We start from the raw sequence: 27810 nt of genomic DNA on the forward strand, positions 1-27810 counted from the left end.
GGCGTTGGCCTTTTTTATTGTAATCGCACACTGTCTTGACATTTTCAGTGAGTTATCTACCCGGACCCCAAGATCTCTCTCTTGACCAGTCTCTGCCAGTTCACACCCCACCACTGTTGGCATGTCAAGGAGAGCTTTATCCGCCACCCCCACGGAACAGGACAAAGTCTGTCTGAATAGAAAGAGGTGGATTTCGACCAAGGGATCAAACATTACTGGAGAAACTGACCAAAAGGTTTCGGACCGCAAGGCTTACTGGCACCCCCTGCTGGTGAGGAAAAGTTAGAGGCACTCGAGTGCCAACAAACAGGAGTAAACGCAGAATCACAATCAGCCAATTCAAGAACAAAACCAAAGATTTTGGCAATACCGTTTATTTGGGGGGCAACCGAAATGACACAACATTGGCTGGAGAGCCAGTTTGGCGTAGTGGTTACACTAGGAGTCAAGTGGCCCCTTTAAGACCAACCAATTTTTATTTAGAAGCTTTCGTGTGCTCCTAAGCACGCTTCATCAGACGGCTCTTATCTGGGAGAACCAGGTTTGATTCCCCACTCCTCCACTTGCAGCTGCTGGAATAGCCTTGGGTCAGCCAGAGCTCTCTCAGGAGTCGTCCTTGAAAGGGCAGCTGCTGTTAGAGCTCTCTCAGCCCCGCCCACCTCACAGGGTGTCTGTTGCAGGGGGAGAAGATATAGGAGACTGTGAGCCGCTTTGAGTCTCTGATTCAGAGAGAAGGGTAGGGTAGAAATCTGCAGTCTTCTATAAAATAAAAACTCCCTTTTTGGGGAAGGGGGGGAAAGCACCCTTTTTCACTTTTCATGCTTTTTGTATTTCTTTCCCACGATCTTGAGACAGACCTTTGTGCCGGCATTTCAAGCAAGTGTGCCAGCTTTTCGTTTCAACTTGCTGTCAGTGTTATTGTGACGTTATAGCACAGGGGTCGCCAAGCTGTAGCTCAGATGCCAGGCGTGGCTCTTTCACACAAATTGTGTGGCTCCCAAAGCCCCCATGACCCGTTGGCTGGTTCAGAGAAGGCGTTTCTCTCTTTATATCACTTTCCCAAGCCGAGTCAGTCGGCAGCTTGGAGGAGGCTTTAAAGTTGCTTTCTTTCCACCTCTCCCTCCCACCATCTATTTCTGTTGTCCCAGAAGGTCGGATCAGAACCAACAGGTTGAAATCAAGAGTTTCCGGCTCAACGTCAGGAAGAATGTCCTGACAAAGCAGTTCCTCAGTGGGACGGGCTTCCTCGGGAGGTGGTGGGCTCTCCTCCTTTGGAAGATGAAGATATTGGATTTATATCCCGCCCTCCATGCTGAAGAATCTCAGAGCGGCTCACAATCTCCTTTCCCTTCCTCCCCCACAACAGACACCCTGTGAGGTAGATGAAGATATTGGATTTATATCCCGCCCTCCACTCCGAAGAGTCTCAGAGCGGCTCACAATCTCCTTTCCCTTCCTCCCCCACAACAGACACCCTGTGAGGTAGATAAAGATATTGGATTTATATCCCACCCTCCACTCCGAAGAGTCTCAGAGCGGCTCACGATCTCCTTTCCCTTCCTCCCCCACAACAGACACCCTGCAAGGTGGGTGGGACTGGAGAGGGCTCTCCCAGCAGCTGCCCTTTCAAGGACAGAGTCTCAGAATGGCCTACAACCTCCTTTCCCTTCCTCCCCCACAACAGACACCCTGTGAGGTGGGTGGGGCTGAGAGGGCTCTCACAGCAGCTGCCCTTTCAAGGACAACCTCTGCCAGAGCTATGGCTAACCCAAGGCCATTCCAGCAGGTGCAAGTGGAGGAGTGGAGAATCACACCTGGTTCTCCCAGATAAGAGTCCCCACACTTAACTACCACACCAAACTGGCTCTGGAAGTTTTTAAAGAGGCTCGATAAGACAGCCATCTGACAGCAGATCCTGAGGAGGAGGGTGGGAAGGGCTGCACCAGTGCTGAGTTCTCGTGGCCCTTTCTTACATGCCCAGGGAAATGCTGATCGTCACTTTGGAGTCAGACAGCAATCTTTCTCCACGTCACTTTGACAAGGAATCCTGGAGGGTTGTTGCCATCTTCTGGGCCTGGAGGAGTCATTGGGGATGTGTGGGGGAGGTATTTGTGAATTTCCTGCATTGTGCAGGGGGTTGGACTAGATGATCTTGGAGGTCCCTAGAGAGCCAGTTTGCTGTAGTGGTTAAGCGTGCGGACTCTTATCTGGGAGAGCCGGGTTTGATTCCCCACTCCTCCACTTGCACCTGCTGGAATGGCCTTGGGTCAGCCAGAGCTCTCTTATCTGGGAGAACCGGGTTTGATTCCCCGCTCCTCCACTTGCGGCTGCTGGAATGGCCTTGGGTCAGCCAGAGCTCTGGCAGAGGTTGTCCTTGTAAGGGCAGTTTCTGTCAGAGATCTCTCAGCCCCACCTGCCTCACAGGGGGTCTGTTGTGGGGGAGAAAGGAGATTGTGAGCCATTCTGAGGTTCAGGATAGAGGTCAGGGTATAAGTCCAATATCATCATCATCTTCTGATTGAAATGGATGCCATCTGAAACTGTAATTATTGAATTTTAATTGTGAATTGGCTCATTTGATTTTAAACTTTTTGTCTCTGCAATTGTTATATCTTTGATATGACCCACCTGAGCCTGCTTGCAAGGGGTGGGATAAAAATGCGAAGAAACAAAGGAAAGGTCCCCTGTGCAAGCACCAGTCGTTTCCGACTCTGGGGTGACGTTGCTTTCACAATGTTTTCACGGCAGACTTCTTATGGGGTTGTTTGCCTTTGCCTTCCCCAGTCCTCTATGCTTTCCCCCCAGCAAGCTGGGGATTTATTTGATCGACCTCGGAAGGATGGAAGGCTGAGTCAACCTCGAGCCGACTACCTGAAAACCCAGCTTCCGCCGGGGATCGAACTCAGGTCGTGCGCAGAACTTAGGACTGCAGCACTGCAGCTTTAACACTCTGCGCCATGGGGCTCTTGAAGAAACAAAACGAACAAATAAATAAACTTCAGGGAGAAAAGTGGGACGGAAATAAGTGCAAAATGCAAATATAGCCCCTGATTTCTTGGCGGAGGGGGGGAAGGGATGGTTTTCCTCTGTGTTCTCAGACCCGACTCTGAACCCTTTGCAGGAAAACGGTCTCTACCAGCTTCAGGGAATATCTCACAAGGTTTTCCAGTCTTTCGCAAACTGGAATCTGCTCGAGGAGACAGAGAGGCGATCAAGGTGCAAGAACGAATCCGCAGCATTGGTTAGCGCCAGTGGAACTTCTCAGCACCCCCCCCCCCCCACACACACACACATTCCCAGGCATATTGCTTAACCGGCTGTTCTGTCAGTGACCGACAGACGGGCAAGGGCCTAAATTTCCAACCGGTCCTGGCCAACAGAGCGCCCCCCCTCCCCTCCAATCCCAAGAGAAGGCAGTTTTGAACTCAGGCCAGGTGAACTGCCAGCTGCTACACTGATCTCTTGCTCCAAGCCAGACCCTGGCGGGGTGCGTGTGTCTCCCTTTTGACAGCTGGAAGTCTTCGATCTCAACCCTGACCTCCATCAGGGTCTCTCGGGCTTTGTGGCTTTTCACGGCTGGGCTCCGTTTCCTTTTTTTTCACTGGCTGGGGGGCAACCCCAGTGGAAGATCCACCTGTCTCTTATGAAGTTGTCCACAGCACTCGGGTGCACTGAGCGAGAAGGCAGAGGGAATTTTTTTTGGGGGGGGGCAAGTGGGAGGGCTTCTAGAGTCCTGGCTCCACTGGTGGACCTCCTGATGGCGCCTGGTTTATTTGGCCCTTGTGTGACACAGAGTGCTGGACTGGATGGGCCATTGGCCTGATCCAACATGGCTTCTCTTCTGTTCTTATGTGACACAGAGTGTTGGACTGGAGGGGCCACTGGCCTGATCCAACAGGGCTTCTCTTATGTTCTTCTGTGACACAGAGGGTTGGACTGGAGGAGCCACTGGCTTGATCCAACAGGGCTTCTCTTATGTTCTTATGTGACACAGAGTATTGGACTGGATGAGCCATCAGCCTGATCCAACAGGGCTTCTCTTATGTTCTTATGTAACACAGAGTGTTGGACTGAATGGGCCACTGGCCTGATCCAACATGGCTTCTCTGATGTTCTTATGTGACACAGAGTGTTGGACTGGAGGGGCCACTGGCTTGATCCAACATGGCTTCTCTGATGTTCTTATGTGACACAGAGTATTGGACTGGATGAGCCATCGGCCTGATCCAACAGGGCTTCTCTTATGTTCTTATGTAACACAGAGTGTTGGACTGAATGGGCCACTGGCCTGATCCAACATGGCTTCTCTTATGTGACACAGAGTGTTGGACTGAATGGGCCACTGGCCTGATCCAACAGGGCTTCTCTTATGTTTTTATGTGACACAGAGTGTTGGACTGAATGGGCCACTGGCCTGATCCAACATGGATTCTCTGATGTTCTTATGTGACACAGAGTGTTGGACTGGAGGGGCCACTGGCTTGATCCAACATGGCTTCTCTGATGTTCTTATGTGACACAGAATATTGGACTGGATGAGCCATCGGCCTGATCCAACAGGGCTTCTCTTATGTTCTTATGTAACACAGAGTGTTGGACTGAATGGGCCACTGGCCTGATCCAACATGGCTTCTCTTATGTGACACAGAGTGTTGGACTGGAGGGGCCACTGGCCTGATCCAACAGGGCTTCTCTTATGTTCTTATGTGACACAGAGTGTTGGACTGGAGGGGCCACTGGCCTGATCCAACATGGCTTCTCTTATGTTCTTAATTTATTTTATTCAATTTATATCCTGCCGTCCCTGCAAAAGCAGGCTCAGGCCGGCTTACACAGAACATACATGGAACATAGAACTGCATAAAAATATAAAAAGATACAGAAAACATTAAACCGTTCCAGGTGCTATAATGATCTTTCAATTTTCTATTTGTTATTCCATCTGGATTTTCTACAGAAAGATCGGCCTTAGGTTCATATTCAAGGTTACCCAGCTGTTTCGGAGCCTGTTGCAGCCTGTGACCTTAATTTACAAATGCCTGGTGGAAAAGCCCTGGGGAATGGTGCCCCCCCCCCCAAGCACCAAGAATACAGAGAGCATCACTGCCCCAGACATAAGAGAAGCCATGTTGGATCAGGCCGATAAGAACATAAGAGAAGCCATGTTGGATCAGGCCAATGGCCCATCCAGTCCAACACTCTGTGTCACACAGTGGCAAAAAAATTTATATATATACACACACTGTGGCTAATAGCCACTGATGGACCTGTGCTCCATATTTTATCTAAACCCCTCTTGAAGGTGGCTATGCTTGTGGCCGCCACCACCTCCTGTGGCAGTGAATTCCACATGTTAATCACCCTTTGGGTGAAGAAGAACTTCCTTTTATCCGTTTTAACCTGTCTGCTCAGCAATTTCATCGAATGCCCACGAGTTCTTGTATTGTGAGAAAGGGAGAAAAGTACCTCTTTCTCTACTTTCTCCATCCCATGCATTATCTTGTAAACCTCTATCATGTCACCCCGCAGTCGACGTTTCTCCAAGCTAAAGAGTCTCAAGCGTTTCAACCTTCCTTCATAGGGAAAGTGTTCCAGCCCTTTAATCATTCTAGTTGCCCTTTTCTAGACTTTCTCCAATGCTATAATATCCTTTTTGAGGTGCGGCGACCAGAACTGCACACAGTACTCCAAATGAGACCGCACCATCGATTTACAGGGGCATGATGATACTGGTGGATTTGTTTTCAATTCCCTTCCTAATAATTCCCAGCATGGCGTTGGCCTTTTTTATTGCAAACGCACACTGTATTGCCCATTCAGTCCAACACAGTGGCCAAAAACCCAGGGGCCATCAGGCGGTCCATCGATGGGTAAATGGAATTTATTTTACCAATGGATACAGGGGATAAAGTAGAGGCAATGAATCAGTATGATGTTAATTATTAAGTTAAATCATTTTAAATGCCAAACAGGTGGGTCACAATATAGATGAAAGAAATGTATTTGATTAATAAGATTCCGCAGCCTCTACCCCTTTTTTTAAGAAGATGATGAGGATGATATTGGATTTATATCCCGCCCTCCACTCCGAAGAGTCTCAGAGCGGCTCACAATCTCCTTTCCCTTCCTCCCCCACAACAGACCCCCTGTGAGGTGGGTAGGGCTGGAGAGGGCTCTCACAGCAGCTCACCTTTCAAGGACAACCTCTGCCAGAGCTATGGCTGACCCAAGACCATGCTAGCAGGTGCGAGTGGAGGAGTGGGGAATCAAACCTGGTTCTCCCAGATAAGAGTCCGCACACTTAACCACTACACCAAACTGGCTCTCCAGTTTAAATGTATTTTGTGTAGCATGTGTATTGTTGGTATTTATGTGGGTATAGATATTGGTATGGGGTGTCGTGTGGTGTTTGTACGATCTTGGTGTAAATAAAAGAAATATATGGGGGGGAGGAGGTCCATCAGTGGGGCCAGGACACTAGAAGTTGCCCCCACCCCCGCCAAGCACCAAGAATACAGAGCATCACTGCCCAAGACAGAGAGTTCCAACAATACGCTGTGGCTAATAGCCCCTAATGGACCTCTGCTCCATATGCTTATCCATTCCCCTCTTGAAGCTGGCTATGCTTGTAGCCGCCACCACCTCCTGTGGCAGTGAATTCCACATGTTAATCACCCTTTGGGGGAAGGACTTCCTTTTATCTGTTCTAACCCGACTGCTCAGCAATTTCATGGAGTGCCCACGAGTTCCTGTATTGTGAGGAAGGGAGAAAAGGACTTCTTTCTCTACCTTCTCTATCCCGTGCATAATCTTGTAAACCTCTCATGTCACCCCTCAGTTGATGTTTCTCCAAGCTAGAGCCCCAAGCGTTTTAACCTTTCTTCATAGGGAAAGTGTTCCAAACCTTTAATCATTCTAGTTGCCCTTTTCTGCATTTTCCCCAATGCTATAGGTATCTTTTTTGAGGTGCCCAAATTGTATTCCCAGGCACATAATGGATTGTAAGTACTCCAAAATGAGACCGCACCATCAATTTATACAAGGGCATTATGATACTGGCTGATCTGTTTTCAATTCCCTTCCTAATAATTCCCAGCATAGCGTTGGCCTTTTTAAGGCCAATTTGGTGTAGTGGTGAAGTGTGCAGACTCTTATCTGCGTGAACTGGGTTTGATTCCCCACTCCTCCACTTGCAGCTGGAGGGCCAACAACAGGGCCTTCCCCTGAGAAGAACCTCAGAAGAGCCCTGCTGGATCAGACTAGGAAGGGTCCATCTAGTCCAGCCTCCTGTCCCACACAGTGGCCAGCCAGTTCCTCTGGAGTTCCAACAACAGGGCAGAGTGGCTTAGACCTTCTTAAGAACATCAGAAGACCCCTGCTGGATCAGACCAGTGAGGGTCCATCTAGTTCAGCATCCTGTCTCACACAGTGGCCAAATAGTTCCTCTGGAAGGCCAGCAACAGGGCAAAGAGGCCGAGGCCTTCCCCTGAGAAGAACATAGGAGCCCTGCTGGATCAGACCATTGAGGGTCCATCTAGTCCAGCATCCAGTCTCACAGTGGCCAACCGGTTCCTCTGGAAAGCCAACAACAGTACAATACAGCTTCATGGAAGGGGTCATAGCTGAATGGCAGAGCCTCTGCTTCACACGTGGAAGGTCCCGGGGTCAATCCCTGGCGTCTCCAACGTTATCTGGTGGTAAGTCTGCCCGAGGCCCTGGAGAGCAGCTGCCCGCTTGAGTAGGCAATACTGACCTTGATGGGACTGATGCTCCGAATCCCTTTAAGGCGGCTCCCAACGATCTCCCCGTACTTGGAAGGGAATCACACCCGGGCGGTCCGAGCCCCAACCTGCCCCCCCTCCTCCCCAAGGGGGCCGCGACAGAACCGGAGAACCCCGTTGGTGAGAGCGAGTCCTTCAAGATTTCTTTTTTAATACGAGAAGAAGCAAATCCACAATACAAAATTTAAAAACCATGTCCCCCCCCTCCCCCGTCCTTCCCTCCCTCCCAATTTTATCGCACCGAGACAAATAAGATAAGGGATTGGGTGTCAAAGGCATTTTCGGGGGGGGGGGGGGGGGAGACGCACTTGGCTCCTGCTCCCTCTCTCCCTTTGTGGGAGGGAGGGGGTTGAAGAGCATTGCGCAGGCAGGTCCACGGGCAACGATGCCACTCCCACGTGCCCCCGCCCCGCTTTGAAGCTCTTCGGGCAGACGTACGGGTACAAATACACACAGCCGTTAACACATTCTGTTTTCGCCTTGGGGGGAAAAAAAATCACTTGCGATGGGGAGAAAGGCGGGGGGAGGGGGGGGGAGCAGACAAAAGCCCAGCCCGGCTGAGCCGCCTTCAGGTCACTTTTCCTTTTTCTCCAGCTCCGTCTTCCCTTCTTTGGCATCCTCTGGCATCTCCTTGGGGGTGGCGTGCTCCTCGTAGCTGGAAGGCGAGAAGAGAAGAGAGGCGGAGGGGTGAGGAGCAAAGTTCCCTCTGAGCCGCAGAGCCCTGCGAGCAGGTATTCTACTCTGTGAGTGGCTGAACATAGGAACATATGAAGCTGCCTCATACTGAATCAGACCCTGGGTCCATCAAAGTCAGTCTTGTCTACTCAGACTGGCAGCCGCTCTCCAGGGTCTCAAGCTGAGGTTTTTCACACCTATTTGCCTGGACCTTTTTGATTTGGAGATGCCGGGGATTGAACCTGGGACCTTCTGCTTACCAAAAATACAAAGGAAGTCCAGGGGTTGCTACGCAGGCAATGGGAAACCACCTCTGCTCTTCCGCCCCAACCTGGATGACCTAAGCTAGCCTGATCTCAATAGAGGGAGGGACGGAGGCTCAGCGGTAGAGCATTGACTTGGTAAGCAGAAGGTCCCAGGTTCAATTCCCGGCATCTCCATCTAAAAAGGGCCCTAGCAAGTAGGCGTGAAAAACCTCAGCTTGAGACCCTGGAGAGCCACTGCCAGTCTGAGTAGACAAGACTGACTTTGATGGACCCAGGGTCTCATTCAGTGTAAGGCAGCTTCATCTGCTCATGTCCACAAAGGCCTCGTGGTCTTAGGGATCTGCTCTTGCTGCAGTTGGGGTGGAAGATGAAAGCACAGATGGGGGGGGGGGGGGGATGGTAGCTCAGTGGTAGAGCATCTGCTTGGCGAGCAGGAGGTCCCAGGTTCAATCCCCGGCACCTCCAACTCAAAAGGGTCCAGGCAAATAGGCGTGAAAAACCTCAACGAGACCCTGGAGAGAAGGGGAGGGGCGGTGGCTCAATGGTAGAGCATCTGCTTGGTAAGCAGAAGTTCCTGGGTTCAATCCCTGGCATCTCCAACTAAAAAGGGTCCAGGCAAGTAGGCGTGAAAAACCTCAGCTGGAGACCCTGGAGAGCAGGGGAGGGAGGGTGGTTCAATGGTAGAGCATCTGCTTGGTAAGCAGAAGGTTCCAGGTTCAATCCCCGGCATCTCCAACTAAAAAGGGTCCAGGCAAGTAGGCGTGAAAAACCTCAACTTGAGACCCTGGAGAGCAGGGGAGGGATGGTGGCTCAATGGTAGAGCATCTGCTTGGTAAGCAGAAGGTCCCAGGTTCAATCCCCGGCATCTCCAACTCAAAAGGGTCCAGGCACGGAGGTGTGAAAAACCTCAGCTTGAGACCCTGGAGAGCAGGGGAGGGACAGTGGCTCAGTGGTAGAGCATCTGCTTGGTAAGCAGAAGGTCCCAAGTTCAATCCCTGGCATCTCCAACTAAAAAGGGTCCAGGCAAATAGACATGGAAAACCTCAGCTTGAGACCCTGGAGAGCAGGGGAGGGATGGTGGCTCAATGGTAGAGCATCTGCTTGGTAAGCAGAAGTTCCTGGGTTCAATCCCTGGCATCTCCAGCTCAAAAGGGTCCAGGCAAGTAGGCGTGAAAAACCTCAGCTTGAGACCCTGGAGAGCAGGGGAGGGAGGGTGGCTCAGTGGTAGAGCATCTGCTTGGTAAGCAGAAGGTCCCAGGTTCAATCCCCGGCATCTCCAACTAAAAGGGTCCAGGCAAATAGGCGTGAAAAACCTCCGTTTGAGACCCAGGAGAGCCGCTGCCAGTCTGAGTAGACAATACTGACTTTGATGGACCCAGGGTCTGATTCAGTAGAAGGCAGCTTCAGATGTTGCCCTTGGAATCTAAGCAAGGGCAACCCTGGTTAGTTCTTGGATGGGAGACACACCAAGGAAGCCCAGGGTGGCTACGCAGAGGCAGGCAAGGGCAAAGCCACCTCTGGGCGTCTCTTGCCTTGAAAGCCCCAAGGGATCGCCTAAGTGAGCTGTGACTTGAGGCCAAGAAAGTAATATTCCTCCCTCCTCACCCTTCCCTGCGCTCTACAGGAAACCCCTTACCCCAACCTCCGGTCCGTGACCTGTTAGCAAACCAGGCTGTGAGCTGTATAATTATTTCATGATATATTACAATGTAGTCGTAACAACAACAAAAGAACAATAATATGACATTGGATTTATATCCCATCCTATACTCTGAATCTCGGACTCCCAGAGCAGCCTACAATAGACTATCTTCCCCGCCCCCTGCCCAGTACAGACACCCTGTGAGGTGGGTGGGGCTGAGAGGGCTCTCCCAGCAGCTGCCCTTTCAAGGACAGAGTCTCAGAGCGGCCTACAATCTCCTTTCCCTTCCTCCTCCTCAACAGACACCCTGTGAGGCAGGTGGGGCTGAGAGGGCTCTCCCAGCAGCTGCCCTTTCAAGGACAGAGTCTCAGAATGGCCTACAATCTCCTTTCCCTTCCTCCTCCTCAACAGACACCCTGTGAGGCAGGTGGGGCTGAGAGAGCTCTCCCAGCGGCTGCCCTTTCAAGGACAGAGTCTCAGAGCGGCCTACAGTCTCCTTTCCCTTCCTCCACCTCAACAGACACCCTGTGCGGCAGGTGGGGCTGAGAGAGCTCTCCCAGCAGCTGCCCTTTCAAGGACAGAGTCTCAGAGCGGCCTACAGTCTCCTTTCCCTTCCTCCACCTCAACAGACACCCTGTGAGGCAGGTGGGGCTGAGAGAGCTCTCCCAGCGGCTGCCCTTTCAAGGACAGAGTCTAAGAGCGGCCTACAATCTCCTTTCCCTTCCTCGTCCTCAACAGACACCCTGTGAGGCAAGTGGGGCTGAGAGAGCTCTCCCAGCAGCTGCCCTTTCAAGGACAGAGTCTCAGAGCAGCCTACAATCTCCTTTCCCTTCCTTGTCCTCAACAGACACCCTGTGAGGCAGGTGGGGCTGAGAGAGCTCTCCCAGCGGCTGCCCTTTCAAGGACAGAGTCTCAGAGCGGCCTACAGTCTCCTTTCCCTTCCTCCACCTCAACAGACACCCTGTGAGGCAGGTGGGGCTGAGAGAGCTCTCCCAGCAGCTGCCCTTTCAAGGACAGAGTCTCAGAGCGGCCTACAGTCTCCTTTCCCTTCCTCCATCTCAACAGACACCCTGTGAGGCAGGTGGGGCTGAGAGAGCTCTCCCAGCGGCTGCCCTTTCAAGGACAGAGTCTAAGAGCGGCCTACAATCTCCTTTCCCTTCCTCGTCCTCAACAGACACCCTGTGAGGCAAGTGGGGCTGAGAGAGCTCTCCCAGCAGCTGCCCTTTCAAGGACAGAGTCTCAGAGCGGCCTACAGTCTCCTTTCCCTTCCTCCACCTCAACAGACACCCTGTGAGGCAGGTGGGGCTGAGAGAGCTCTCCCAGCGGCTGCCCTTTCAAGGACAGAGTCTCAGAGCGGCCTACAATCTCCTTTCCCTTCCTCGTCCTCAACAGACACCCTGTGAGGCAGGTGGGGCTGAGAGAGCTCTCCCAGCAGCTGCCCTTTCAAGGATAAAGTCTCAGAGCGGCCTACAGTCTCCTTTCCCTTCCTCCCCCACAACAGAAACCCTGTGAGGTGGGTGGGGCTGAGAGGGCTCTTCCAGAAGCTGCCCTTTCAAGGACAGAGTCTCAGAGCAGCCTACAATCTCCTTTCCCTTCCTCGTCCTCAACAGACACCCTGTGAGGCAGGTGGGGCTGAGAGAGCTCTCCCAGCAGCTGCCCTTTCAAGGATAAAGTCTCAGAGCGGCCTACAGTCTCCTTTCCCTTCCTCCCCCACAACAGAAACCCTGTGAGGTGGGTGGGGCTGAGAGGGCTCTCCCAGCGGCTGCCCTTTCAAGGACAGAGTCTCAGAGCGGCCTACAATCTCCTTTCCCTTCCTCCTCCTCAACAGACACCCTGTGAGGCAGGTGGGGCTGAGAGAGCTCTGCCAGCAGCTGCCCTTTCAAGGACAGAGTCTCAGAGCGGCCTACAATCTCCTTTCCCTTCGTCCTCCTCAACAGACACCCTGTGAGGCAGGTGGGGCTGAGAGAGCTCTCCCAGCAGCTGCCCTTTCAAGGACAGGCTCAGAGCGGCCTACAATCTCCTTTCCCTTCCTCCTCCTCAACAGACACCCTGTGAGGCAGGTGGGGCTGAGAGAGCTCTCCCAGCAGCTGCCCTTTAAAGGACAGAGTCTCAGAGCGGCCTACAGTCTCCTTTCCCTTCCTCCTCCTCAACAGACACCCTGTGAGGCAGGTGGGGCTGAGAGAGCTCTCCCAGCAGCTGCCCTTTCAAGGACAGAGTCTCAGAGCGGCCTACAGTCTCCTTTCCCTTCCTCCCCCACAACAGACACCCTGTGAGGCAGGTGGGGCTGAGAGAGCTCTCCCAGCAGCTGCCCTTTCAAGGACAGAGTCTCAGAGCGGCCTACAGTCTCCTTTCCCTTCCTCCACCTCAAAAGACACCCTGTGAGGCAGGTGGGCCTGAGAGAGCTCTCCCAGCAGCTGCCCTTTCAAGGACAGAGTCTCAGAGCGGCCTACAGTCTCCTTTCCCTTCCTCCCCCACAACAGACACCCTGTGAGGCAGGTGGGGCTGAGAGAGCTCTCCCAGCGGCTGCCCTTTCAAGGACAGAGTTTCAGAGCGGCCTACAGTCTCCTTTCCCTTCCTCCACCTCAAAAGACACCCTGTGAGGCAGGTGGGGCTGAGAGAGCTCTCCCAGCAGCTGCCCTTTCAAGGATAAAGTCTCAGAGCGGCCTACAGTCTCCTTTCCCTTCCTCCCCCACAACAGAAACCCTGTGAGGTGGGTGGGGCTGAGAGGGCTCTCCCAGCGGCTGCCCTTTCAAGGACAGAGTCTCAGAGCGGCCTACAATCTCCTTTCCCTTCCTCCTCCTCAACAGACACCCTGTGAGGCAGGTGGGGCTGAGAGAGCTCTGCCAGCAGCTGCCCTTTCAAGGACAGAGTCTCAGAGCGGCCTACAATCTCCTTTCCCTTCGTCCTCCTCAACAGACACCCTGTGAGGCAGGTGGGGCTGAGAGAGCTCTCCCAGCAGCTGCCCTTTCAAGGACAGGCTCAGAGCGGCCTACAATCTCCTTTCCCTTCCTCCTCCTCAACAGACACCCTGTGAGGCAGGTGGGGCTGAGAGAGCTCTCCCAGCAGCTGCCCTTTAAAGGACAGAGTCTCAGAGCGGCCTACAGTCTCCTTTCCCTTCCTCCTCCTCAACAGACACCCTGTGAGGCAGGTGGGGCTGAGAGAGCTCTCCCAGCAGCTGCCCTTTCAAGGACAGAGTCTCAGAGCGGCCTACAGTCTCCTTTCCCTTCCTCCCCCACAACAGACACCCTGTGAGGCAGGTGGGGCTGAGAGAGCTCTCCCAGCAGCTGCCCTTTAAAGGACAGAGTCTCAGAGCGGCCTACAGTCTCCTTTCCCTTCCTCCACCTCAACAGACACCCTGTAATGCAGGTGGGGCTGAGAGAGCTCTCCCAGCAGCTGCCCTTTCAAGGACAGAGTCTCAGAGCGGCCTACAGTCTCCTTTCCCTTCCTCCCCCACAACAGACACCCTGTGAGGCAGGTGGGGCTGAGAGAGCTCTCCCAGCAGCTGCCCTTTAAAGGACAGAGTCTCAGAGCGGCCTACAGTCTCCTTTCCCTTCCTCCACCTCAACAGACACCCTGTAATGCAGGTGGGGCTGAGAGAGCTCTCCCAGCAGCTGCCCTTTCAAGGACAGAGTCTCAGAGCGGCCTACAATCTCCTTTCCCTTCCTCCCCCACAACAGACACCCTGTGAGGCAGGTGGGGCTGAGAGAGCTCTCCCAGCAGCTGCCCTTTAAAGGACAGAGTCTCAGAGCGGCCTACAGTCTCCTTTCCCTTCCTCCCCCACAACAGACACCCTGTGAGGCAGGTGGGGCTGAGAGAGCTCTCCCAGCAGCTGCCCTTTAAAGGACAGAGTCTCAGAGCGGCCTACAGTCTCCTTTCCCTTCCTCCCCCACAACAGACACCCTGTGAGGCAGGTGGGGCTGAGAGAGCTCTCCCAGCAGCTGCCCTTTAAAGGACAGAGTCTCAGAGCGGCCTACAGTCTCCTTTCCCTTCCTCCCCCACAACAGACACCCTGTGAGGCAGGTGGGGCTGAGAGAGCTCTCCCAGCAGCTGCCCTTTAAAGGACAGAGTCTCAGAGCGGCCTACAGTCTCCTTTCCCTTCCTCCCCCACAACAGACACCCTGTGAGGCAGGTGGGGCTGAGAGAGCTCTCCCAGCAGCTGCCCTTTAAAGGACAGAGTCTCAGAGCGGCCTACAGTCTCCTTTCCCTTCCTCCCCCACAACAGACACCCTGTGAGGCAGGTGGGGCTGAGAGAGCTCTCCCAGCAGCTGCCCTTTAAAGGACAGAGTCTCAGAGCGGCCTACAGTCTCCTTTCCCTTCCTCCCCCACAACAGACACCCTGTGAGGTGGGTGGGGCTGAGAGGGCTCTCACAGCAGCTGCCCTTTAAAGGACAGAGTCTCAGAGCGGCCTACAGTCTCCTTTCCCTTCCTCCCCCACAACAGACACCCTGTGAGGCAGGTGGGGCTGAGAGAGCTCTCCCAGCAGCTGCCCTTTAAAGGACAGAGTCTCAGAGCGGCCTACAGTCTCCTTTCCCTTCCTCCCCCACAACAGACACCCTGTGAGGCAGGTGGGGCTGAGAGAGCTCTCCCAGCAGCTGCCCTTTAAAGGACAGAGTCTCAGAGCGGCCTACAGTCTCCTTTCCCTTCCTCCCCCACAACAGACACCCTGTGAGGCGGGTGGGGCTGAGAGGGCTCTCCCAGCGGCTGCCCTTTCAAGGACAGAGTCTCAGAGCGGCCTACAATCTTTTTTATCTTCCCCCCACCCCAAACAGACACCCTGTGAGCAGTGTTCCCCCTAAGCTGAGTTAGCGGGAGCCGGCTCACAGATTTTCAGCCTCCAGCTCACGCATTTTTGTCTTAGCTCAGGAAGGATGACCCCAGAGCACACTCATTGATGCAGTAGCTCATAACTTTAATGCCAGCAGTTCACAATTTTATTGCCAGTAGCTTACAAGGTAGAATTTTTACTCACAAGACTCTGCAGCTTAGAGGAAACATTGCCTGTGAGGCGGGTGGGGCGGAGAGAGCTCTCCCAGCAGCTGCCCTTTTGAGGACAGAGTCTCAGAGCGACCCACAACCTCCTTTATCTCCCCCTCCCCCCACAACAGACACCCTGTGAGGTGGGTGGGGCTGAGAGAGCCCCGGCAGAAGCCGCCCTTTCAAGGACAGCTCTGCCAGAGGGACGGCTGACTCCAGGCCATTCCAGCAGCTGCAAGTGGGGGAGTGGGGAATCGAACTCGGTTTTCCCAGATAAAAGTCCACGCACTTCACCACCACACCAAAGTAATAGAAATAAAGTGCACAGTTGTATCATCCCAAAACCATCGCGCCCCCCAGTCTATGGAAAAATTATCTGCCACAAAGCCAGTCCCTGGTGCAAAAAGGCCCAGATAGCAACCACTGCCAAATCCGTCTTTTTCCACCTTAGGCGGGCGAGGCAGTTGGCTCCCTTCCTGGAGCGCAATGACCTAGCAACAGTGTTCCATACAACGGTCACCTCGAGGCTAGACTACTGTAATGCTCTCTACATGGGGCTGCCCCTGTGCCGAACCCGGAAACTGCAGCTAGTGCAGAATGCAGCAGCCAGACTGCTATAGGGCCTACCTCGGTGGGAACATGTACAGCCTAGGCTGCGGGAGCTGCATTGGCTGCCAATTATTTACCGAGTTCGTTACAAGGTGCTGGTTATTACCTTTAAAGCCCTATATGGCCGAGGACCTGCCTACCTTAGGGACCGCCTCTCTCCATATGTTCCCCAGAGAGCACTGCGATCCAGCTCACAAAACCTTCTGGAAGTACCTGGGCCAAAGGAGGCCAAACGAAAAATAACCAGAGAACAGGCCTTCTCTATAAAAGCACCCCAATGGTGGAACCAGCTGCCGGAAGAGGTGCGGGCCCTGCGGGACATTAGCCAATCCCGTAGGGCGTGCAAAACTGCCCTCTTCCGGCTAGCCTTAAGAACATAAGAGAAGCCATGTTGGATCAGGCCAATGGCCCATCAAGTCCAACACTCTGTGTCACACAGTGGCAAAAAATGTTATATACACACATACACTGTGGCTAATAGCCACTGATGGACCTCTGCTCCATATTTTTATCTAAATCCCTCTTGAAGGTGGCTATACTTGTGGCCGCCACCACCTCCTGTGGCAGTGAATTCCACATGTTAATCACCCTTTGGGTGAAGAAGTACTTCCTTTTATCCGTTTTAACCTGTCTGCTCAGCAATTTCATCGAATGCCCACGAGTTCTTGTATTGTGAGAAAGGGAGAAAAGTACTTCTTTCTCTACTTTCTCCATTCCATGCATTATCTTGTAAACCTCTATCATGTCTCCCCGCAGTCGACGTTTCTCCAAGCTAAAGAGTCCCAAGCGTTTCAACGTTTCTTCATAGGGAAAGTGCTCCAGCCCTTTAATCATTCTAGTTGCCCTTCTCTGCACCTTCTCTAAAGCTATAATATCCTTTTTGAGGTGCGGCGACCAGAACTGCACACAGTACTCCAAATGAGTACTGCCGGAAGAGGTGCCGGAAGAGGTGCGGGCCCTGCGGGACATTAGCCAATCCCGTAGGGCGTGCAAAACCGCCCTCTTCCGGCTAGCCTTCCAAGATGGAACCTGAAATGAACACCACGCCATCACTTACATCAACAATCGAGATAGCAATACGATGAGATTATTTTAGATTGATTTTAGACTTTTGTGTTATGTAAATTTAATGGTAAATTTTAAATAGTACAGAAATGTATAATTGTTTTGTTTAACATGGCTTTTGCCACACTCTGTAAGCCGCCCTGAGCCTGCCTCGGTGGGGAGGGCAGGGTATAAATAAAATTTTTTTATTATTATTATTATTATTATTAAAAAAGGTCGGGGACTGCTGCCTTACAGGACTGGTCTTGTAACTCAATCTGGCTCAGCAGTCTGTCCACGCCACAACCGGCTTCACTGCCTGGCTGGCTAAGCTTCTGAGAAGCTCCCTTTCTTTTTTCCCAAAAAATTTCCGGAAATTTTACATCTCTACGCCGCGTTCTCTCGCAGTGGCACACCCCTCCTTCCCGTCAGCCCAGCTACTGAAGACGGGCACTAAGCTCCCCGCCCTCCCTCCCCCCTCTTATTCCGGCAAGATGCCAGCGAGTGAGAGCCCCTACCTGGGCAGAGAGACACAGAGAGACAGGCAGGCAGGCAGGGCGTGGCCCGGCCCCGGGGCTACATGGCGCTCGGCGTTTGCTGCCGACGTCTGTGGGCACAGGGCAGCGTCTGCTGCATGGAATCAGCCAGGCTGGCCGGAGACCCGGAGACGTTAGGGAAGTGGGTGAGCCGCGGGGTGTGGGGCAAGATTTCGGCGGAAGATTCGTAGCTGCAGGAGAGACACAGACAGGGCAGGAAGGCGAGAGAGGGAGAGGGGACAGAAGAGAAGGAGGTTTGAGATTGGCAGAACCTGCAAGCGGAGAGTGAGCGTGGGCAGAACTTCTTGGGAGGTGTGTGTGTGTGGTGGGGGAGGGAAGTCTTCTCCTAGCCCACCTGTCCTTCAAGGAGATGGCTCTGCACAGGAAGATTTAGGGATGTGGACAGACGGCCAGTTTGGTGTAGTGGTAAAGTGCGTGAACTCTTATCTGGGAGAACCGGGTTTGATTCCCCACTCCTCCACTTGCAGCTGCTGGAATGGCCTTGGGTCAGCCATAGATTTCTTATCTGGGAGAACTGGGTTTGATTCCCCACTCCTCCACTTGCAGCTGCTGGAATGGCCTTGGGTCAGCCATAGATTTCTTATCTGGGAGAACCGGGTTGGATTCCCCACTCCTCCACTTGCAGCTGCTGGAATGGCCTTGGGTCAGCCGGAGCTATTGCAGGAGTTTTCCTTGAAAGGGCAGCTGCTGTGAGAGCTCTCTGAGCCCCACCCACCTCACAGGGTTGCTGCTGTGGGGGAAGAAGATAAAGGAGTTTGTAAGCTGCTCTGAGATTCGGAGTGGAGGGCAGGATGTAAATCCGACGTAAGAACATAAGAGAAGCCATGTTGGATCAGTCCAAAAGCCCATCCAGTCCAATACTCTTGTGTCATACAGTGGCCAAAAAACCCAAGTGCCACCAGGAGGTCCATCAGTGGGGCTAGAAGCCCTCCCACTGTGCCCCCCCCCAAAAGCACTAAGAATACAGAGCATCACTGCCCCAGAAAGAGAGTTCTAACAATACGCTGTGGCTAAGAGCCACTGATGGACCTCTGCTCCATATGCTTATCCAATCCCCTCTTGAAGCTGGCTATGCTTGTAGCCGCCACCACCTCCTGCAACAGTGAATTCCACGTTAATCACCCTTTGGGTGAAGAAGGACTTCCTTTTACCAGTTCTAACCCGACTGCTCAGCAATTGCATCGAATGCCCACGAGTTCTTGTATTGTGAGAAAGAGAGAAAAGGACTTCTTTCTCTACCTTCTCCATCCCATGCATTATCTTGTAAACCTCTATCATGTCACCCCGCAGTCGACGTTTCTCCAAGCTAAAGAGCCCCAAGCATTTTAACCTTTCTTCAAAGGGAAAGTGTTCCAACCCTTTAAACATTCTAGTTGACTTTTTCCCACCATGCTTCGCCAGCAGTTAAGCTCTCTGCTTCCCCTAGAGGGGATCTGCAGAACTATGCCCTAAACTAGAAGAAAGTCCCACCTATCAATTTACAGTCCTATTCCCAAATCCAAGATGAGGGGCTTCCCATACTTTCTGGACAACTCCCCCTACAGGGTGTGTGTTTTGTAACGCTTTTTCCCTTCCTCCCCCACAACAGACACCCTGTGAGGTAGATGAAGGTATTGGATTTATATCCCGCCCTCCACTCCGAAGAGTCTCAGAGCGGCTCACGATCTCCTTTCCCTTCCTCCCCCACAACAGACACCCTGTGAGGTAGATGAAGATATTGGATTTATATCTCGCCCTCCACTCCGAAGAGTCTCAGAGCGGCTCACAATCTCCTTTCCCTTCCTCCCCCACAACAGACACCCTGTGAGGTAGATGAAGGTATTGGATTTATATCCCGCCCTCCACTCCGAAGAGTCTCAGAGGGGCTCACAATCTCCTTTCCCTTCCTCCCCCACAACAGACACCCTGTGAGGTAGATGAAGGTATTGGATTTATATCCTGCCCTCCACTCCGAAGAGTCTCAGAGCGGCTCACAATCTCCTTTCCCTTCCTCCCCCACAACAGACACCCTGTGAGGTAGATGAAGATATTGGATTTATATCCCGCCCTCCACTCCGAAGAGTCTCAGAGGGGCTCACAATCTCCTTTCCCTCCTTCCCCCACAACAGACACCCTGTGAAGTGGGTAGGGCTGAGAGGGTTTAAATCTGCAGTCTTCTTCTTCCCCACTCCTCCTCTTGCAGCTGCTGGAATGGCCTTGAGTCAGCCATAGCTATTGAACATATGAACATATGAAGCTGCCTTATACTGAATCAGACCTTTGGTCCATCAAAGTCAGTATTGTCTTCTCAGACTGGCAGCAGCTCTCCAGGGTCTCAAGCTGAGGTTTTTCACACCTATTTGCCTGGACCCATTTTTGGAGATGCCAGGGATTGAACCCGGGACCTTCTGCTTCCCAAGCAGATGCTGTGCCACTGAGCCACCATCCCTCCCTATTGCAGGAGTTGTCCTTGATGGGGCAGCTTCTGTCCGAGCTCTCTCAGCCCCACCCACCTCACAGGGTGTCTGTTGTGGGGGGAGAAGATATAGGAGATTGTGAGCCACTCCGAGTCTCTGATTCAGAGAGAAGGGCGGGGTTTAAACCTGCAGTCGTCTTCGTCTTTTCTGTGGCCAGTGCGGGATTTGGGCTCGCTGTCGCCCTTGCCGAGCGGCTTGACTGCTATTCTCAAAGCCCCACGCTTCCCCCCCCCCTCCATCCATTCGTGCTTTTCAACACTTTCTCCCCGCCCTCGCCAAATTCTGCCTCTCACATTCTGCTTCCAAAACGCCATCAAAGTCTCGCCGGGCTTCCCCCTGGACCTCCTCCGTAACGCGTCTGCCCGGGTGAAGGTCACGGTGTCTGAGAGGCGTCCAACTGGGTGTCCTTTCCCATCGCAGGCTGTCAGCGCTCCCAGGAACCGGCGGTGCATCAAAGCGACCTGGGACGGAGCCGAGGGATGCTGCGCGACACCTGCCCGGATTCCGGGGAGGGGGAGGCCTCCGCTCCACAAAGCAGATACGCTTTTATCGGGCTCTGTGGCTTCCTGGCCCCCTCCCTCCACATTCCAAAGCACCTTCAAGGTGCCCAGGGCTCACGTTCCCACCGCCCCCCCCGCTTCCTGGAGCAGGGCGCCCTCGGCAGCCAAAGCGAGCAGGCTGGCTTTCACCACCGGCCGCTGTCGGACACCTGCCGCTCCCGCCCTACTTGACCCTTTGGCTGATGGGCTGGCTGTTGCGGCTGTTCCAAGGAGGGCCCTGTACGCCGGAATCGACTCACGGCGGTGAGATCGGAGCGTGTGCCGGTTTGCCCTGCTCACCGCCGAGAGCACGCTTGGGGGAGGGGGGGGGCCTCCTGCAGTGCCCACGGTTGAAAGGTAGAAGAAGACGACGATGAAGGGGGAGAAGCAAAAAGAGGAGAAAAAAGGAGAAAGAGAAGAAAAAACAGAAGAAAGAGGGGGAGAAGGAGAAGAAGAGAAAAAATAGGAGGAAAAGGAGGAGGAAAAGAGGAGAAAAAAGAGAAGGGAAGAAAGAGGAGACAAAAGAAAAGGAGAAGATGAAGAAAGAGAAGCAAAAAGAGAAGAAGGAGTAAAATAAAGGAGAAGAGAAATAGAAGAAAAAAGAAAAAGAGGAGGGGAAGGAGAAGAAAGAGAAAAAAGAGGAGAAAAAAGAGGAGAAAAAAGAGAAGAGAAGAAAGAGAAGGAGAAAAAAGAGAAGGCAAAGAAGAAGAAAGAGAAGGAGAAGATATTGGATTTATACCCGCCTTTCACTCTAAATCTCAAAATGGCTTACAATCTCCTTTAACTTCTTCCTCCACAACAGACACCCTGTGAGGTAGGTTTGGCTGAGAGAGCTCTTCCAGAAGCTGCCCTTTCAAGGACAACTCCTCTGAGAGCTATGGCTGACCCAAGGCCATTCCAGCAGCTGCAAGTGGAGGAGTGGGGAATCAAACCCGGTTCTCCAAGATAAGAGTCCATGCACTTAACCACTACCAGGTCTTTTTTGGTAGGAAAACATAAAAAAAGCCATGTTGGATCAGGCTAATGGCCCATCCAGTTCAACACTCTGTGCCACACATGGGCCCATAAGGAGGTCCACCAGCACGGCCAGAACTCCAGAAGCCCTCCCAGTTGCCTCCTAAGCACCAAGAATCCAGAGCATCACTGTCCCAAACATAAGAGAAGCCATGTTGGATCAGGCCAACAGCCCCTCCAGTCCAACACTGTGTCACACAGTGGCCAAAAACCCCAGGTGCCATCAGGAGGTCCACCAGTGGGACCAGGACACTAGAAGCCCTCTCATTGTGCCCCCCCAAGCACCAAGAATACAGAGCATCACTGCTCCAGACAGAGAGTTCCATCTATATGTTGTAACCAACAGCCACACATGGATCTCTGCTCCAGATGTTCATCCAATTCCTTCTAGAAGCTGTCTGCACCCATCAAGGCGGAATTCTGGAAGGGGCTCATGGAAAAAGCTACTTCCAGTCTCTCCAGCCACGCCACAAGCCCACGGCGGGAGAGACCCAAACAGTGCAGGGCTTCTCTCGTGCCAACCTGCCCCAGAGGGTATTTCTCTGCAACAAGTCCCGCCAGCTAAGTCACACCAAATAAGGGAAGACACAGGTGCAACAGACATACAAGCCAAAGAGGGGCAAAGGAGCGAAACGCTGAGGCAAGAGACTTTCACAGAGCGATACCCCTGGACAGAAGGAAGAAGAAACCAAAGAAAAAGCAGAAGAAACAGAAGAGGAGGAGGAGGAAGGGGAAAGAGGAGGAGGAGGAAGAGAAAGAAGAAGGAAGAGGAAGAAGAGATTGGATTTATACCCCACCCTTCACTACCCGAAGAAGAGGAGGAGGTGGAAGAGGAAGAAGAGGAAGAAAAGAAAGAAGGGGAAGAAGAGATTGCATTTATACCCCACCCTTCACTACCCGAAGGAGTCTCAGAGCACCTTACAATCTCCTTTCCCTCCCCCCCCCCTCACAACCGACGCCCTGTGAGGCAGGTGGGGCTGAGAGAGCTCTGACAGAAACTGCTCTTGAGAGGAACAGCTCTGAGAGAACTTGAGACTGACTCAAGGTCACTCCATCAGCTGCATGTGGAGGAGGGGGAATCAAACCTGGTTCTCTCAGACAAGAGTCACTACACCAAACGGGTTCTCAGCTCTGGATCAGCAGGTGTCTGTGGGCATTTTTAGCCTGGCTATGGAAGCCTCGGCAGTTTGGGACCAAGTTCTGGTGGGGTGGGTGGGTGAAATCAGCCTAACACACTATCATCCCACCCTCCCTTTAAGGAGCTGAGGCCACATACAACATTCTCTTTCCCCTCCTGCTATCATAACCATGAGACACAGACCGGCTGCCAGAGAAACTGACTGACCCCAGGTAACTGCAGCTGAGTGGCATTTCAAGCCTGGGTATACCAGATCCCGGTTTGGTACTGAACACTTGAACATGCTGCTAAACCTTAGAGGAAGACTTTCCATAAGCACCTTGGGCTGAGAACAACAGACGAGCCCTGCTGGATCAGACCAGGGAGGGTCCATCTATCAAGCATCCTTTCTCACACAGTGGCCAGCCAGTCCCTCTGAGGCGCCAACAACAAGGCAGAGAGGCCGAGGTCTTCATAAGAACAACAGAAGAGCCCTGCTGGATCAGACCAGGGAGGGTCCACCTAGTCCAGCATCCTTTCTCACACAGTGGCCAGCCAGTTCCTCTGAGGGGCCAACAACAGGGCAGAGAGGCCGAGGCCTTCACAAGAACATCAGAAGAGCCCTGCTGGATCAGACCAGGGAGGGTCCACCTAGTCCAGCCTCCTGTCTCACACAGTGGCCAACCAGTTCCTCTGGAGGGCCAACAACAGGGCAGAGAGGCCGAGGCCTTCACAAGAACATCAGAAGAGCCCTGCTGGATCAGACCAGTGAGGGTCCATATAGTCTAGCCTCCTGTCTCACACAGTGGCCAACCACTGGAGGGCCAACAACAGGGCAGAGAGGCCGAGGCCTTCACAAGAACATCAGAAGAGCCCTGCTGGATCAGACCAGGGAGGGTCCACCTAGTCCAGCCTCCTGCCTCACACAGTGGCCAACCAGTTCCTCTGGAGGGCCAACAACAGGGCAGAGAGGCCGAGGCCTTCACAAGAACATCAGAAGAGCCCTGCTGGATCAGACCAGTGAGGGTCCATATAGTCTAGCCTCCTGTCTCACACAGTGGCCAACCACTGGAGGGCCAACAACAGGGCAGAGAGGCCGAGGCCTTCACAAGAACATCAGAAGAGCCCTGCTGGATCAGACCAGGGAGGGTCCACCTAGTCCAGCCTCCTGTCTCACACAGTGGCCAACCAGTTCTTCTGGAGGACCAACAACAGGGCAGAGAGGCCGAGGCCTTCACAAGAACATCAGAAGAGCCCTGCTGGATCAGACCAGGGAGGGTCCACCTAGTTCAGCCTCCTGCCTCACACAGTGGCCAACCAGTTCTTCTGGAGGGCCAACAACAGGGCAGAGAGGCCGAGGCCTTCACAAGAACATCAGAAGAGCCCTGCTGGGTCAGACCACGGAGGGTCCATCTAGTCCAGCATCCTGTTTCGCACAGAGGCCAACCAGTTCCTCTGGAGGGCCAACAACAGGGCAGAGAGGCCGAGGCCTTCATAAGAACATCAGAAGAGCCCTGCTGGGTCAGACCAGGGAGGGTCCATCTAGTCCAGCCTTCTGTCTCACACAGGAGCCAACCAGTTCCTCTGGATGGCCAACAACAGGGCAGAGAAGCTGAGGCCTTCCTTAGAACATCAGAAGAGCCCTGCTGGATCAGACCAGGGAGGGTCCATCTAGTCCAGCCTCCTGTCTCACACAGTGGCCAACCAGTTCCTCTGGAGGGCCAACAACAGGGCAGAGAGGCTGAGGCCTCCCCCTGAGAAGAACATCAGAAGAGCCCTGTTGGATCAGACCAGGGAGGGCCCATCTAGTCCAGCCTCCTGTCTCACAAAGTGGCCAACCAGTTTCTCTGGAGAGCCGACAACAGGGCATAGAAGCCGAGGCCTTTATAAGAACATCAGAAGAGCCCTGCTGGATCAGACCAGTGAGGGTCCATCTAATCCAGGCTCCTGTCTCACACAGTGGCCAACCAGTTCCTCTGGAGGGCCAACAACAGGGCAGAGAGGCCAAGGCCTTCCTAAGAACATCACAAGAGCCAAGCTGTATCAGACAAGTGAGGTTCTATCTAGTCCAGCCTCCAGTCTCACACAGTGGCCAGCCAGTTCCTCTGGAGGGCCAACAACAGGGCAGAGAGGCCGAGGCCTTCACAAGAACATCAGAAGAGCCCTGCTGGGTCAGACCAGTGGGGGTCCATCTAGTCCAGCCTCCTGTCCAACACAGTGGCCAACCAGTTCCTCTGGAGGGCCAACAACAGGGCAGAGAGGCCGAGGCCTTCACAAGAACATCAGAAGAGCCCTGCTGGATCAGACCAGGGAGGGTCCACCTAGTCCAGCCTCCTGTCTCATACAGTGGCCAACCAGTTCTTCTGGAGGACCAACAACAGGGCAGAGAGGCCGAGGCCTTCATAAGAACATCAGAAGAGCCCTGCTAGATCAGACCAGGGAGGGTCCACCTAGTTCAGCCTCCTGCCTCACACAGTGGCCAACCAGTTCTTCTGGAGGACCAACAACAGGGCAGAGAGGCCGAGGCCTTCACAAGAACATCAGAAGAGCCCTGCTGGATCAGACCAGGGAGGGTCCACCTAGTTCAGCCTCCTGCCTCACACAGTGGCCAACCAGTTCTTCTGGAGGACCAACAACAGGGCAGAGAGGCCGAGGCCTTCATAAGAACATCAGAAGAGCCCTGCTAGATCAGACCAGGGAGGGTCCACCTAGTTCAGCCTCCTGCCTCACACAGTGGCCAACCAGTTCTTCTGGAGGGCCAACAACAGGGCAGAGAGGCCGAGGCCTTCACAAGAACATCAGAAGAGCCCTGCTGGGTCAGACCACGGAGGGTCCATCTAGTCCAGCCTCCTGTCTCACACAGTGGCCAACCAGTTCCTCTGGAGGGCCAACAGCAGGGCAAAGAGGCCAAGGCCTTCATAAGAATAGCAGAAGAGCCCTGCTGGGTCAGACCAGGGAGGGTCCATCTAGTCCAGCCTCGTGTCTCACACAGTGGCCAGCCAGTCCCTCTGGAGGGCCAACAACAGGGCAGAGAGGCTGAGGCCTTCATAAGAACATCAGAAGAGCCCTGCTGGATCAGACCAGGGAGGGTCCATCTAATCCAGCCTCCTGCCTCACACAGCGGCCAACCAGTTCCTCTGGAGGGCCAACAGCAGGGCAGCGAGGCTGAGGCCTTCCCCTGATGTTGCCTTCCAGCCCTGGGTTTCAGAGGATTAGTGCTTCTGAACATGGAGCTTCCCCTCAGATACCACGGCTAGTAGCCACTGACGGCCTTAGCCTCCATGGGTCTGTCTAATCCTCTTTGAAAACTACTTATTCCTTCGGCCATCGCTACATCCTCCGGCAGCAAACTCCACGTTGGAATCCCTCCCCTGCGTCTAGCAGGATTTCCTTTTGTCCTTTCATTTCCTTGCCATGGCCTCCCCCAGCCATCTATGCTTTCCTCCCAGCAAGCTGGGGACTCCTTTGACCGACCTCGGAAGGATGGAAGGCTGAGTCAACCTGGAGCCGGCGACCTGAACCAGCTTCCGCCGGGATCGAACTCAGGTCGCGAGCAGAGGGCTCCGACCGCAGGGCTGCAGCTTTAGCAGTCTGCGCCACGGGGCTCTTAAGTCCGGCAGTGGACCCCACCAAACATGAAATCCACCCCCACCCCAGCCCCCGATCTCAGCTGCTCAGCCCCTCCCCCAGATGTATCGCCCCCCCCCCCCGCCTTGCTGGCCGCGAGCTCTCACCTGAACATCTCTGCCACTTCTCCCTTTGCCAGGGCCACCAGGAGCGGGAAGCCGATGCAGGCGGGGACCAGGTACAGGAGAGCCGGCTGGGAGGGGGAAAAGGAAGGGGGAGCGTTAGGGGGAGGCGGGTGCCACGGGGGACTGGGGGGCTTGAGGCTAATGGAATACTGGGGGGTGGGTGGGGTTTTGGGGGGACAGACCAAAGCAGGGCACAGGGGGCGGGGCGCGGGGAGACTAAGGAAGCTCTTTGCAACCTCGGCTGCTGCCGCTTGGCCCGCTTTGCTCCCCCTTCGCCCCGCTCCTGTCTCCTGATTGACAAGACATATGAACATATGAAGCTGCCTTATACTGAGTCAGACCTTTGGTCCATCAAAGTCAGTCTTGTCTTCTCAGACTGGCAGCAGCTCTCCAGGGTCTCCAGCGGAGGTTTTTCATGCCTACTTGCCTGGACCCTTTTTAGTTGGAGATGCCGGGGATTAAACCTGGGACCTTCTGCTTACCAAGCAGCTGCTCTGCCACTGAGGCACCGTCCCTCCCCTGCTCTCCAGGGTCTCAAGCTGAGGTTTTTCACGCCTACTTGCCTGGACCCTTTTTGAGTTGGAGATGCCGGGGACTGAACCTGGGGCCTTCTGCTTCCGAAGCAGATGCTCTACCACTGAGCCACCGTCCCTCCTCCACCGTCCCTGTTCAGCACTGTTCAGACAGTGCTGAACAGCCAGGTGTGTCATGATCCTGGGCCTCGGGAGGCCTGCAGGCCCCAGGGAAGCCTGCTTAGGAGTACTGGGAAGAGCCGACATTTCCCAGGATCCCCTCTGATTGGGTGGCCAGGTTTTGGAGGGGAACAGGCCCAGAGAGGAGTGGGGCCTGGGAAGAAGAAGAAATTGGATTTATATCCCGCCCTCCGCTCCGAAGAGTCTCAGAGCGGCTCACAATCGCCTTTCCCTTCCTCTCCCACAACAGACACCCTGTGAGGTAGATGAAGGTATTGGATTTATATCCCGCCCTCCACTCCAAAGAGTCTCAGAGCGGCTCACAATCTCCTTTCCCTTCCTCCCCCACAACAGACACCCTGTGAGGTAGATGAAGATATTGGATTTATATCCCGCCCTCCACTCCAAAGAGTCTCAGAGCGGCTCACAATCTCCTTTCCCTTCCTCCCCCACAACAGACACCCTGTGAGGTGGGTGGGGCTGAGAGGGCTCTCACAGCAGCTGCCCTTTCGAGGACAACCTCTGCCGGAGCTATGGCTGACCAAGGCCATTCCAGCAGCTGCAAGTGGAGGAGTGGGGGAATCAAACCCGGTTCTCCCAGGTACGAGTCCACGCACTTAACCACTACACCAAACTGGCAAAGGAGTTCCTGCTACAAAAAAAGCCCTGCTAACAACCACTGATAGACTTAC

At 53.8% G+C, this 27810-nt stretch overlaps 2 protein-coding genes across 2 annotated transcripts in view; both read right to left on the reverse strand.

Moving 5' to 3' along the window:
* Nucleotides 1-7902: 7902 nt before the first annotated feature.
* The window catches only part of HM13 (histocompatibility minor 13), a 201051-nt gene continuing 181143 nt past the window's right edge, over nt 7903-27810 (reverse strand). Inside the window, exon 12 of the mRNA XM_060230553.1 lies at nt 7903-8436. Coding sequence (XP_060086536.1) covers nt 8355-8436 — 82 coding nt within the window. The 3' untranslated portion in view covers nt 7903-8354. The remainder of the gene's footprint in view (nt 8437-27810) is intronic.
* Nucleotides 8308-27810, reverse strand: part of LOC132565939 (minor histocompatibility antigen H13-like) — a 49508-nt gene continuing 30005 nt past the window's right edge. Inside the window, exons 7-9 of the mRNA XM_060230563.1 lie at nt 26409-26494; nt 17510-17718; nt 8308-8436 (exon numbers count right to left, since the gene is read on the reverse strand). Of these exons, the coding sequence (XP_060086546.1) occupies nt 17568-17718; nt 26409-26494 (237 nt within the window). The 3' untranslated portion in view covers nt 8308-8436; nt 17510-17567. The remainder of the gene's footprint in view (nt 8437-17509; nt 17719-26408; nt 26495-27810) is intronic.

Source organism: Heteronotia binoei, chromosome 2 (assembly GCF_032191835.1).
Source record: "Heteronotia binoei isolate CCM8104 ecotype False Entrance Well chromosome 2, APGP_CSIRO_Hbin_v1, whole genome shotgun sequence".
NCBI classification, from domain to species: Eukaryota; Metazoa; Chordata; class Lepidosauria; order Squamata; family Gekkonidae; genus Heteronotia; species Heteronotia binoei.